The sequence below is a fragment of the Pipistrellus kuhlii genome, unplaced genomic scaffold (assembly GCF_014108245.1).
Source record: "Pipistrellus kuhlii isolate mPipKuh1 unplaced genomic scaffold, mPipKuh1.p scaffold_m20_p_14, whole genome shotgun sequence".
In the NCBI taxonomy this organism is placed as follows: Eukaryota; Metazoa; Chordata; class Mammalia; order Chiroptera; family Vespertilionidae; genus Pipistrellus; species Pipistrellus kuhlii.
In genome coordinates this window covers 6,710,072-6,723,691 of record NW_023425449.1, presented here as the reverse complement: position 1 = coordinate 6,723,691, position 13,620 = coordinate 6,710,072, and the positions used below count along the sequence as shown (strand labels likewise).

General features: G+C 42.0%; 2 protein-coding genes, 1 long non-coding RNA gene and 1 other non-coding gene across 8 annotated transcripts in view; 2 read left to right on the top strand and 2 right to left on the bottom strand.

Annotated features, from left to right (window-relative positions):
* VIRMA (vir like m6A methyltransferase associated) overlaps nucleotides 1–548 on the top strand; it is a 46,984-nt gene extending 46,436 nt beyond the window's left edge. For all 4 annotated transcript variants that reach the window (XM_036436520.2, XM_036436521.2, XM_036436519.2 and 1 more), the window contains one exon: nucleotides 209–548. In XM_036436520.2, coding sequence (XP_036292413.1) covers nucleotides 209–363 — 155 coding nt within the window. In that variant the 3' untranslated portion in view covers nucleotides 364–548. The remainder of the gene's footprint in view (nucleotides 1–208) is intronic.
* On the bottom strand, nucleotides 310–2,540 carry LOC118718113. Its single transcript, XR_004987687.2, has 2 exons — nucleotides 2,243–2,540; nucleotides 310–1,203 (listed from the first exon to the last, which is right to left on the bottom strand). It is a non-coding gene; the product is annotated as an uncharacterized LOC118718113 (long non-coding RNA).
* LOC118718711 lies at nucleotides 1,986–2,089 on the bottom strand. Its single transcript, XR_004987895.1, has one exon. It is a non-coding gene; the product is annotated as a U6 spliceosomal RNA (small nuclear RNA).
* Nucleotides 2,541–4,254: 1,714 nt separating the features above from the next.
* The window catches only part of RAD54B (RAD54 homolog B), a 49,836-nt gene continuing 40,470 nt past the window's right edge, over nucleotides 4,255–13,620 (top strand). For both annotated transcript variants that reach the window (XM_036436524.2, XM_036436525.2), the window contains exons 1-3: nucleotides 4,255–4,465; nucleotides 6,885–7,035; nucleotides 8,006–8,147. In XM_036436524.2, the coding sequence (XP_036292417.1) occupies nucleotides 6,901–7,035; nucleotides 8,006–8,147 (277 nt within the window). In that variant the 5' untranslated portion in view covers nucleotides 4,255–4,465; nucleotides 6,885–6,900. The remainder of the gene's footprint in view (nucleotides 4,466–6,884; nucleotides 7,036–8,005; nucleotides 8,148–13,620) is intronic.

The window sequence follows — 13,620 nt, the reverse complement described above, 5'->3', positions numbered from 1 at the left end:
CATTGAGCCAACCGGTCCCGGCTCATATGAAACTATTTAAAGAGGACAGTTCACACTGGTCTCTGACACATTCATAGCACTTGTACATGGACTTTAAAGGAGCCAAGAATAATTTCTGTCTTGGTTGGAGCTCAGTGTTGTAGATGAGTCTTCATAGAACGGGAGAGGAAAGGATGCTGCAGCGAGTACTGTGTGCTTTCTTCCGCAGGCTACCGCCCAAGCCCCCGGGACCGGGCTTCCCGGGGCCGCGGGGGCCTGGGGCCCTCCTGGGCCAGTGCGAACAGCGGCAGCGGCGGCTCCAGGGGCAAGTTTGTCAGCGGCGGCAGCGGCAGAGGCCGGCACGTGCGGTCCTTTACGCGATAAGAGTTACTCTGGGGACATCCTACATGTATATGAACCTTTCCTGACAACAAAAAATAATAAGACATCGAAGGACCAACGTAACCTTTTAGCAGTTACCTGGAAACTCTGAAAAAATATTTTTATCTGAAGAAAGCAGATTTGTTTGATACGTAACACAAGATTTCAATAAAAATCCAAACTTTGTATGTATGTTTTTATATATTTTTTTTCCTCCTTCTATAAGATTAGAAAATTTCTTAGGTAGAAAAATGAATGATGAAATTACTTTTGTCTTAGGGTATCCTTGCCTATACCACAGATGTTCCTAATATTTTCTCAGCTCATAGTGCCCTTTAGCGTTTCAGTCATTTTTTTTTCTTTTTTCTTTCACATCTAGGACAAAAGAATTGCATGATACTTCCATTTATTAAGCAGTCAGGTCCAGACAACTTAGTAAGAATTTATATCGTAAGCATTAGTAATTGCGGACACTGTACAGCTTCTCACACCTTGGAATCAGCGTGGATCGACACTGCTGCTGTCACTTCTGTTGCACTATGCTTTTTGCACAGTACTTTTATCACAGCTCCTGAAAAACCAGTTTTTAAAAGATGCACCGTCATGGGAAGAAATAGAAAGCCACTTAAGATTGAGAATATAAACTACCTCAAACAAGCAGTTTGTGTTATGTCCAACAGATGTGTTCCCCTCAGAAATTTAAACACGGACCCTTGTACTGATTTACTAGGGTTCCCTGATGCGTAGTTTGGGGAACCTTTTTGTCTGTAACAAGAGAAACACAGCGTTCTTCTGTACATTAGAAATGTGTATGTACTTCGTGTTTCACCTTTATACTTAGACCTACAATTGCTATTTTATTACAGTCATCTAAAGCCTAAAATGATTAGGTGTGTCCTAATAGTTATCTTGGGAATTCAAAAGACCTAACAAAATCTGGACTTTATATACAGAAATAAAGTTTATAACGGAAAATAGCCATATTTTTCACAAGAGATAACACTGAGCCTATATAACTGACATAAAATAGAGACTTCTCGCCCAGGCCGATTGGCTCAATGGTTGAGTGTGGACCCATGAATCAAGAGGTCACCTGTCCGATTCCTGGTAGGGGCATATCCCCAAGTTGCAAGCTCAATCCTGGGAGGTGGGGTGGGGTGGGGGGTGGGGGTGGCAGTAAGGGGGTGGAGGGCTCTCAGGACATGCAGGAGGAAGCCGCAGCCAATGGATGTTTCTCATCAATGTTTCTTCTCTCTCCCTCTCTTTCAAATCAATCAATAAATAAAAAGACTTAACAAAGGAGTGTGTATGAGTCTCATTTATTATTCGTTTTGCTGAACTATTTGTGAGTAAATACAATGTTTGATAGAATTCCTTAAATAAAAGCTCAGCTCTGAAGATTCTGATGTTTAAGTGAAAAGTAAAGGAAATCTCATATCCCTAATGGCCTCAAAAAACCCAGGATAACTAAACCCCTTTAAATTCTCAAACCTAATAAGCTCATCTCTAAAGATATATTATTCACATTAGATAGAATTCAAAGTTTGTCCCTAATACATGTAATAATTATTTCTTAAGTAATTACATTTGTTAAATAATAAAATATGGCTACATATATGTACTTTTTTTTAATGGAATGCTTCATGAATTTGTGTGTCATCCTTGTGTAGGGGCCATGCTAATCTCTGTATTGTTCCAATTTTAGTATATGTACTTCCAAAGCAAGCACTATAAGTACATTTCTTGATTTGTTTTTTAGCTTTAAGTTGAACATAATCTTTGAGAAATATCAGTGTTGTGTATGCTATTTGACTATTAGTGTAACACTCAGGAATTCAGGCCAGCCAAAGTAATAAATTAGTACTGCAGAAGCAAATTATACCTACATTTGCTATTTTATTACAGTTATCTAAAGCCTAAAATGAGATGTGTCCTAATAGTTATTTTGGGAATCCAAGAGACCTAATCTGGACTTTATATACAGAAATAAAGTTTATAACAGACACTAGGTATATCCATGCTGTTGTAGATGAAGATTTTGTTTTTTCTTATGGTGGTTGTATTCCATTTATGTGCATCATTAAAAATGTCCTGATTGCCCAATAATCTTAGATAAATGGGAATCTAAGGAATTCCCCTTTATGCACTATTACTCAGTCTTTATAACAGTCCAGCAAAGGAAATATCTTAATTTTACAGATGTAGAAATCTAAGGAATTTGATTCAAAAGTGATAAAAACAGATTTTAAAAACACGTTGGCTAGCTTCTAATTTTTTAAAAGTAATTTTGGTTTTTCAATTAGAGTTGCTGGCAATATTATGTCAGTCTCAGGTGTATAACGCAGTGATTAGACATTTATATAACCCAGGAAGTGATCACCCCATAAATCTTGTACCCATCTGACACCACACAGTTACTACAGTATTATTGACATCCCCATGGATGTCAGTTCTGTAACCACCAATTTGTACTTCTTAATCTCTTCACTTCTTTCACTCATCCCTCCAACCCTCCTCCCACCTGGCAACCATCGAAGTGTTTTCTGTATCTGAGTCTCAGCTCTGCTTGTTCAGTTATTCTTTTTCATATTCAGCATATAAGTGAAATGGCATTTGTCTCTGACTCTACTCAGCACAACACACTAGGTATATCCATGCTGTTGTAGATGGCAAGATTTTATTTTTTCTTATGGTTACATTCCATTTATGTGCATCACTTCTTTATATGATTAGGTTGATTCCATATTTGGCTATTGTAAACAATGCCACAATGAATAGTTTTGGCTTATCATTTTGTGTGTTTTGTTTTTTATTTTTATTTCATTTTAATTTTTTCTATCGATTTTTAAAAAATATATATTTTATTGATTTTTTTACAGAGAAGAAGGGAAATAGTTAGAAACATCAATGAGAGAGAAACATCTATCAGCTGCCTCCAGCACCACCCCCCACTGGGGATGTGCCCACATCTAAGATGCGTGCCCTTGACCCGAATCGAACCCGGGACCCTTCAGTCCGCAGGCCAATGCGGATTTTGTCTGGTATAAGTATTGCTATCCCAGCTTTGTAAATTTCTATTTTCATGAAATATATTTTTCCCATCTCTTTCAGTCTGTGCCTTTTGATCTGAAGTGGGTCTCTTGTACACAGCATATGTAATGGTCTTGCTTTGTTATCTTCAGACATTGTCTTTTCATTGGAAAATTTAACCATTTGCACTTCAAGTTCTTGTTGATAAACATGTATATACAGCTATTTTTAATTCATGTTTTTAAAAAAATCCTCACTGGAGGAAATGCTTGATTTTAGAGGGTGAGGAAGAGGGGGGGCATCTATGTGAGAGAGAATATTGGTTGCCTTCCATATGTGCCCCAACCCTTAACCTTTCTGTATGTGGGACAACACTCCAACCAACTGAGCCACACCAGCCAGGGCTATTCATATTTTTTAATCTTTTTCTTCTTAAAAAAGACCCTTTAATTAATTAGTTTTACTAACGGTTTGATGGCGGTGAGCTTCTTTGGCCCCTTCTTGTCTGGGAAGCTCTTCTCTGTCCTCTGATTCTGAATGTTAGACTTGCTGGATAGAGTCACCTGGGTTGTAGCTCCTTGGCTTTTCATCACTTTCAGTAATTCGTGCCAATCCTTTCTGACCGAATGGAACCCAGGGCCCTTCGCTCCGCAGGCCCACGCTCCATCCACTGAGCCACACCGGCGGCACAAGTCCCTTTCGGAGCCGAAGCGCAGCCTCGGAGACGCTGGGCGGCGCGGGCAGAGAGGCGCGGCGGGCCACGTGCCGGGAGGCCGGCCAATCAGCGGCGTGCTGGGCGGGGCGCCGCCGGGGAGGCGCTGCGCACGCGCGGCGGCTCCCCCGCCATTGGCCGCGCGGCCGCGGGCTCTTTGAGCGCCGCCGGGAGGGGAGCCGTCTGCCTGGCGCCGCCCGCGGGGACCCCGCTTCTCCGCGCCCGCCCCGCGGCTTCCCCGGAGGACCGCCCGCGCCCGGGGGGCCTCGGCGGGGAGAGGCGCGCAGCAGGCCTCGGAGGGAGCGGGGAGGTCGGTGGTGGAGCCAGCAGGGCCGCCTCCTACAGGTCCCGGGGCGATCTCAGGTGCGGGGGGCCCTGGCCGCGGTTCCGGGGGGCGGCGGGCGGCGGTGGGGGCGTTTTGGGGGAGCCCCCGGGGGACGGGACTCCGCTCTGCGGTCCGCCGGCTCCGCCCGCCGCGTTCCTAACCCCCGGGCGGGCCTACGCCGCCTCCGGTGCTGATTCCTTAGCGGCGGGTTTGGGCGGCCGGTGGAGCGGGGCCCTGAGCTCAAAAGAGCAGGTGAGCCCTGACCGGTGTGGCTCAGTGGATAGAGCGTCAGTCTGCGGACTGAAAGGTCCCGGGTTCGATTCCGGGCAAGGGCAGGTACCTTGGTTGCGGGCACATCCCCAGTAGTGGGTGTGCAAGAGGCAGCTGATCGATGATTCTCTCTCATCGATGTTTCTAACTCTCTATTCCTCTCCCTTCCTCTCTGTAAAAAATAAAATATGTTAAAAAGGGAAAAAGAAAAAGAGCAGTGAGGCCTGCAGCGCAGCAGCAGCAGCAGCAGCAGCAGCAGAGGCGGTCCGCGGCAGGTCCTTGGCTTATTTACCTCCTTGCTCCCGGAGGTCTGATGATGGCACCCCTCCCACCTTCAGTGCCCACACAAACCCACAGATTTCGATCATGATCCCCTGGGTCGAGCTACATCCTTCACTGTCTCATCTCATGGGACCTTCATCACAGGACCTTGTGTATTAAGCACCCAGTGATAATTAGAACATGGTGTTATTACAGACAACCTTGGGTGCTTACTATGTGTAAGCTCTGTTCTGAGTGCTTGAAGCATTTTACTTAATCCAGCAGCACGGTCATCATGGTTATCGTACCCACTCTTATCGTTGAAGCCATGGAGACACAGAGACTGAACACGATCACACACGAGGCAGAGTCAGTCCAGGTATTTACCTGTAAAGCTGTGCTGTGAGGGATGACATCACACGGTGACCTTCAAAGCTGTGTTCCTCACTATCTCTGCATTGCCCCAACGTTCGGGCTTTCTGATGGGTCGCAGCTGTCTATCAGCCAGGACTTGCCATTGACTTGGGAGGATAGAAGCAGGCAGGGTGTTCACATCACCTCAATTCATCTTAGAATTCATCCCACTAGGGCTGCCAAGTGGGCATTCTTTATTTTTAAATATATTTTATTGATTTCAAAGAGAAAAGGAGAAGGAGAGAGAGAGAGAGAGAGAGAGAGAGACATTAATGATGAGAATCATTGATCAGCTGCCTCCTGCATGCCCCCTGCTGGGAATGGAGCCCAGCAACCCAGGCATGTGTCCTTGATGGGAATCGAACCTGGGACCCTTCAGTCCTCAGGCCCACGCTCTATCCACTGAGTCAAACCAGCTACAGCATTATTTTTAGGGCCTGGGCATAGGGCTCAGATGGTTCTAATTTAAGAGGTACAAGGAAGCTGAAATATTTAGGGGTAAATATACTGATGCCTGCAGTTTACTTTTAAATGCATTAATAAGTTCGATGACTGATGGATGTAAATGGCAGAGCTAGAATTCAAGCCAACTTAGTCTGTTTTCTGAACCACCACCTCTCTGTGCCGCTTCTCACCTGCCTACATTCTCAAATTCATTTAAAAAATAGTTAATAAATAAATAGGAGGGTTGAAAAATGAGAAATCATGTGTTAGGTCTGGAAGGGCTTTAGGGTTTAAGGTGGTAATGAAAGGAATTTTACCACCTCGTGATAAAATTTTACAAATGAGGGAATTGATATCCAGAGAGTTTAAGTAGTTTGCCCAAAGTTTCTATCTGCTGTATTTTTCTAGTGTTCTTTTTAAAACGGGTTGGTCAGAATTGTCAGAGTTTTCCAGGGGGATCTGACTAAATGCAGAAAATAAAACCTACTAATTTCATGATGTGGACGTTATTTTTATTAACATCAAATATTTATTACATTACTTTAAGTAAGCTCGTCATTATCTTGTTATTTCAGTTGAGCTGTTGTCATCTAAAAGCCTTGGTTTTTCATATAAACTTTCTATTCCATTTCATTTGACCATTAAGGGCCTAACATTTGTGTGTTTAAACTCATCATGTTGCAGTTGTCAGTTATGTATCCAAGGACAGGTAATATCCTGTTGGCCATAATAGAAGGGGGTGGGGCTAGTGAGGTTATGTTGGTATGACTTACTTAGACAGAAGCTGTGTTGACCACTGGTATTGGTAAATACTGCTTCTCAAGTACAGTTACAAACCAATTTTAAATTTAATCAAACCATTCATTTGCTCTCAGATTGTGTTAATAGGGATCTATTTTGCCCTTGAATAGGAAACCGTAGAGAATGGTTTCCCTCCTCTGCTAACCCCTCACACTGTATAAAAGCTGCCCTGCACAGTGTGCATGTCCCCACTCACCACAGAAACCGAGGCAGAAAGACCGGATCTAATCAGATTTATGGAAGATTTTTGTTTTTGGTATTTTTCAGGTTCGTACTGCTGAATATGAGACGATCTGCAGCACCAAGTCAGTTGCAGGGGAAACCCTTCAAAAAACCAAAATTTATACCGCCAACAAGAAGTAATCCAAGTCTGAATGAAGAGAATACAAAGCTGGATCCAGATATACAATTGTCTGAGGTAAAAAAAAAAAAAAAAAATTAAAGGAAGCATAAATTGATTTCAGAGAGAGGAAGGGAGAGGGAGAGAGAGAGATAAACATCAAAGATGAGAGAGAATCATCTATGGGCTGTTTCCTTCCTGCATTCCCCCTACTGGGGATTGAGCCCACAACCTGGGCATGTGCCCTGACTGGGAATTGAGCCGAGACCTCCTGGTTCATAAGTTGATGCTCAACCACTGAGCCACACGGGTCAGGTTCTTTTTTTTCTTTTTTTAAATCTTTACCCAAGGATATTTTTTCCATTGATTTTTAGAGAGAGTGGAAGGGAAGGGGCAAGGGATTGGGAGGAGAGAGAGAGAAAGAGAGAAACTTTGATGAGAGAGACAGATTGATAGGTTGGCTCCTGCACCCACCCTGATTAGGGTTGGGGCTTGAACCCTTAACCCAGGTATTTGCCCTTGACTGGGAATCAAACCTGTGACCTTCAGTGCGCTAACCGGAGAGCCATACTGGCCAGGGTGATTGGAGTGGAGAGAGCAGAGCGCCTGAAGAATGGCTCCTTTGTGATGACACTTCCTACAGCAACTTGGGCTTACTCCTCACGGGTGGCAGGATACCCTGACCTTCCTGTGATCCTACGCCATATATATATATTTATACACAAACACACACACACACACACACACATAAATAAATGAAAACTTTAGATAAGGCAGTTTAAAGACAAACCTCCTGATTCCTGGTCGACACTCAACTACAGAGACACACTGGCTAGGCTCAGCTTTTAAAACTAATTTAAAAAACAATAAAAATGGAATTTTAAATTATTTTAAAGTATCTATTCCCTATGAATATGTAGAGAAAGTATACTTGTAGCTTTTTTTTTTTTTTTAAACTGGTCGCTCTTTTTAAATTAGGTATCTGTTATGTAAAAATATGGAAAATTAGATTGAATTTCTGCATGAAATACATATTTCGTTCTTTTAGGTTGCTGCAACTAATACTTTTCTCCAATCACAAGCTGATCCCAAAATATACAGTTTAAATCCTCTGCCTGCTGAAGACAGTGGTAGAGAAATGAATCACGGGGAGACATCTGCACTGCCAGCATTTCACCTACATCGTACAGGTAAGACTGTACTTTTTAGTAATCAGGTTTACACTTGACCAGTTTTATTACAGTGCTAGAGGCCTGGTGCATGAAATTCGTGCCAGGGGCTCGGTCCTCACAGCCCCGGCTGCCTTGGCCCTTGCAGCGCCAGCTGCTTCTCGGACCTGACCACCGGTTGTTCCGGAAGGTTGTTCTGGAAGGTTGAACTGGAAGGTCGTTCCACCGTCTGGTCTAATTAGCATATTAGCTCTGTATTATAAAGGATTATTTAAATTGATTACTTAGAATGGATATGTACATTTGAAAGTTATTGATACAGTACTACTAGATTGTTGGCAATTCAGATTTTTGTTGTCATAATTTATCTTTAATGATGCATTAATAACCGTGTTATTTAAATCTTGTACTTTATAATAGGTGTATGTCTGATACTGTTCATTGTGAACATATTGGGCAAATATGGTCTTTGCTTCAAGTACTAAAGGGTGTTTAAAGATTAAAAAATTTTTTTTTTCTAAAAAAACATGTTGCCCTGGCTGGTTTGGCTCAGTGGATAGAGCGTCGGCCTGTGGACTGGAGGGTCCTGGGTTTGATTCTGGTCAGGGGCGAGTGCCTTGGTTGCGGGCACATCCCCAGTAGGGGGTGTGCAGGAAGCAGCTGATCGATGTTTCTGGCTCTCTGTCCCTCTCCCTTCTTCTCTGTGGAAAATCAATAAAATATATTTTTTAAAAAATAAAAAATAAAAAACCATGTTAACAATACTAAAATTGGAGAAGTGAACTTGAAATAAATGAAATTGTTAAATCATTATAGTCCATGGAGTAACTTCAGATCAGTAGGATGGGAATTATGAAGTAAAAGCAGTAAAAGCAATTATTTAACAAATGTTCCCTCTCCCCATTGTTGAATTGAGTTAAAATAATGGCTATGGTTCTTTTTATATCTGTAATAGATCAGTATTTTTCAGGTAATTAAAAAAAAATAATGAAGATTGTTCACAGATGTTTGTTTGTCCTTGTGAAAGCCAACATCAAAACTACAGTTTTCCAAATTGTATTTTATTTATTTTTGGTTGAACAAGCATATTCAGGGAGAGAACCCTGTCTGCTGATTTGTGGTTTTCTAACCGCCATCCTTAAGATACCAGTGTAAATCAACAAAAAGTGCCTTCATCACTTAACCCTTTTCAAGGAAGTTCTTGAGCTTGGTGATGATTAATTTTACCTATCAGAGGTTCATTTCTTGGTGGGCAGAAAGGAATGTTGTGTTTCCCCATTCGGCCAGGATCACTGGTACCATTTGAGCTCCTCAGAACTTACAAGTGCGGAAGGACTTTGGAGCTGGTACCAGTTCAGGGAGATTTGTAGATACAGTTCTGGGCGTGGCAGTTTAGCTGCTGCCATGTCTCACTGATTTGCTCTCATTTCTTCCTACCTTACTCCTCCCTCTTTTCTTCTGTCTTTTAGATGAATGTCCTATTTTCCCAGTCTTTCATCTCTACTGTCAGATAGTGATCCATGCATGCCTGTTTTTTTTTTTTTTTCTATCATGGTAACTAATAACTTCCCCAGAGAATGATATTTAGACTCTACACTAGTATGTTACATTCCTTGTTACTGGTTTGGGGTTTCATTTGTGTTCTATGGTTCCTTGTTCTTTTCCTGGCTAAATCTGAGAAGAGAGTTAAGAGTTAAGATAAACTAAAGAGTGAATTAATTTACTCAACCTTTAATCCCTTAATCCTTCTCCTATTTAATGCATCCACTGGACGGGGGAGCCTGTGCCAACCTGCTGACACCCCCTGCCTGTCGTCCAGAGAGGTTAACTGGGGAGAAGGGCATTGTAAGAAGCGTCTTGCTTTCTGTAGGGATTGCTGAAGAGCGAGGTTCCACATAGAAAAGCATAGAGCCCTAGCTGGATTGTCTCAGTGGGCAGTGTCTGGAAGGACATCCAGAAGGACGTCTGGAAGGACATCTGGTCTAATTAGCATGTTACGCTTTCATTGTTATAAATAGAAGATGTGTGTGGGTGAGTGTGTGTGTGTACCTGTCTGTCTGTTCATAGATATATGTTTTTATTGATTTCAGAGAGCGGGAGAGGGAGAAGAAGAGAGAGAGAGAAACATCAACAATGAAAATCATCAATGGGCTGCCTCCTGCATGTCCCCTACAGGGTTTAGCTTGTAATCCAGGCAAATACCCAGACTGGGAATTGAACTGTGACTTCCTGGTTCATGGGTTGACACTCAACCACTGAGCCACAATGGGCCGGGCAAAAGTTACACTTTTTTAACCATTTTAAAATGTGCATTTCAGTGGCATTTGGCACATTTACGGTGTTTTGCAACCATCACCACTATCTAGTTTCAGAGCATTATCATCACTAAAAGGAATCTCAGGGCCAATTAAGCAGTCAGCTCCCCGTTCCTCACTTTCTTCCCAGCCCTGGCAACCACCAATCTGCTTTTTGTCTCTGTGGTTTTGCCTGTTTTGGACATTTCATATGAATAGAATCCTATAATATATATAGTTCCTTGTGACCTTTAAAAAAAAATAAGAATGCACATGGCAAAAAATTCAGAAGTTGTGAAGAATATAGTAAGAAGTCCCCTTTCCCTGATCCCTTGCCATCTAGTTATCAGTATTTGGGTATGTATGAGATGTTTTGTACATTTGGAAGCATTTGTATGTAATATATTTTCTCCACACAAGTTATTGTTCACTAGCTGCACTGTTTTATACTTTGCGTTTTCACTCTAATAATCTATCTTTGAAATCTTTTTGTCAGTGCATTTAGAACTACCTCTTTCTATTTAAAAACTACATAATATTCTATTATATGGATTTCCCAAGTATATTTAACCAGAGCCTTATTAGGTTGCTTAGCATTTTTGTTATTACAAACAAAGCTATAGTGAATATCTATGTTTTTAAAAATTATTGTTACATTTATTGATTAAGGTATTACATATGTGTCCTTATCCCCCCATTGTCCTCCCTCCTCCCATGCCCTCACTCCTCTGATGTCTATGTTTACTGGTTAGGCTTATATGCATGCATACAAGTCCTTTGGGTGATCTCTTCCCCTTACCCCCACCCTCCCCTACTTTCCCTCTGAGGTTTGACGGTCTGATCGAATATCTGTGTATTATAAACATAGGTGAGATATATCCATGGGGTAAATATTGTACATTGGAGTAGGGGGCTGGTCTCAAAGTGTGTGCAGTGTGCATTTGTCATTTTGATTGATAATGATGAGTTGCCTTCTGCAGATAATACAACTTTATACTCCCACCAGCAATGTATGAACAATTCATGTATCATTTATGATGATGCTCAGGCTATATGAAAGCACATCTAGGCACACCTCGTTTTGTTGCACTTTGTTTTATTGGGCTTTGCACGTAATGTGCTTTACAAATTGAAGGTTTGTGGCAACCCTGTATCGAGCAAGTATGTTGATTCCATTTTTCAATTGTATTTGTTCACTTGGTGTCTCTGTGTCACATTTTGGTAACTCTCACAGTATTTCAGAATTTTTCATTACTATTATACTTGTTGTGATTTGTGATCAGTACAAATTGTCAGTTACAGCCTTAGCTGGTTTTGCTCAGTGGATAGAGTGTCGGCCTGCAGACTGAAGGGTCCCAGGTTCGATTCTGGTCAAGGGCACATGCCCGGTTGCAGGCTCAATCCCCAGTAGGGGGTGTGCAGAAGGTAGACGATCATTGATTCTCATTATTGATGTTTCTATCTCTCCCTCTCCCTTCCTCAGTAAAAATATATTTTAAAAAATTGTCAGTTACAAAATAGTAACGGTATAGTCAATATTGTAATAACTATGTATGGCGCCAGGTGGGTACTAGACTTACCAGTGAAATCACTTTGTAAATTACAAGTTTAAGTACTATGCTGTACACCTGAAACTAATATAATATTAAATGTCAACTGTAATTTAAAAACAAACAAACAACTTGATGTGATGGTGTTCTATTTCTGCCCCTAACAAAAGGAATTGCTTTATCTGAACTGGCCGGTCTGGAGGGCTCCAGGCTCCAACTCTGAAAGACCCAACTCCTGGAGGACATAGGTTACAGATTATACAGGTATAGGGCAAAATCACAAGGCACCATGGGCTAGGGGTTCAGGGTCATAGTAGGAGCTGATTGGTCAGAGGTGAGATAAGGGTAATAAATAATTTCTTCAGGTCCTGAGGACAACTGCCAGGTCAGCTGTGTGTCCGGACCACTTTCAGGAACAAGTTTACATGGGCTTTCCTGCCTTAGGGCTCAGGGTCTGTTATCCTTAGCCTGCCAGGGGATTAAACCTGGGGGTAACCATTACTCAGAACTGGGCTGTAGTCTTCTGCTGTCTCAGGAGTCAAGGATCATCAGGGCAGTGAAGTTAGCTGAGAGGGAGAAGAAAAGTACGATTGTTTTAAAACTACAGTTTAAATCAAATCGGAATTATACAGATCCTCAGTGAGGTGGCCTTACCTAATTTGAATTAAGTATGGTAAACAGAGGGCTTCAGGCAGATACCCGCTGTGTCCCGTTGTTTCTGATTTGCCTAGCGAGAATTTGCATGGCAGGTATGTTCCCCTCCTCCAAAACTACTTGTAAATCTTCCATTCTTCTGAAATCTAATACTCCCTCCCATCCCCCTTTCTCCTTTGTCCAAAATGTCTTAATATACCCAGTGTTGGCCGCACTGTCTTTGCAATCTTCATATCTCTGAAATTACCAATGCATATGTATTAAAACTTTGTTTTCTTATGTAAAAATAAATAAATAAATAAAATATTGAAGCCTGGCTGGTATGGTTCAGTGGTTGAGCATCACCATCAACCAAGAGGCTATGGTTCAAGTCCTAGTCAGGGCACCTGCCTGGGTTTTGGTCTCTATCCCCAGGGTGGCATGAAGGAGGCAGCTGATTAATGATTCTCTCTCATTATTGATGCTTCCATCTCTCTCTCTCTCCCTTTCTCCCTCTCTCTCTCTTCCTCTCTTTTTCTCTCTGAAATCAATCTACACACACCCACACACACACGAAATCTGCCTCTTTCATTTTAATGCTGCCTAATGTAGACCATAGTATTGTAAAAAATAATATAAACAGAGCCATTTCAAAATGGAGTTGGAGCCGAAACTGGTTTGGCTCAGTGGATAGAGCGTCGGCCTGCGGACTGAAAGGTCCCAGGTTCGATTCCGGTCAAGGACATGTACCTTGGTTGCGGGCACATCCTCAGTGGGGATGTGCAAGAGGCAGCTGATCGATGATTCTCTCTCATCGATGTTTCTAACTCTATCCCTCTCTCTTCCTTTCTGTAAAAAATCAATAAAATATATTAAAAAAAACAACATCAACACAAAAACCAAAATGGAGTTGGAGCTGTCATCCCAGAGGAACTGCCTTGCCTGTGTGTCTTAATCCTCAAATCTTTGGAATGTTAAAACTGGGCAAAACAATATTTGATCTGAGCTTAAAGCAAC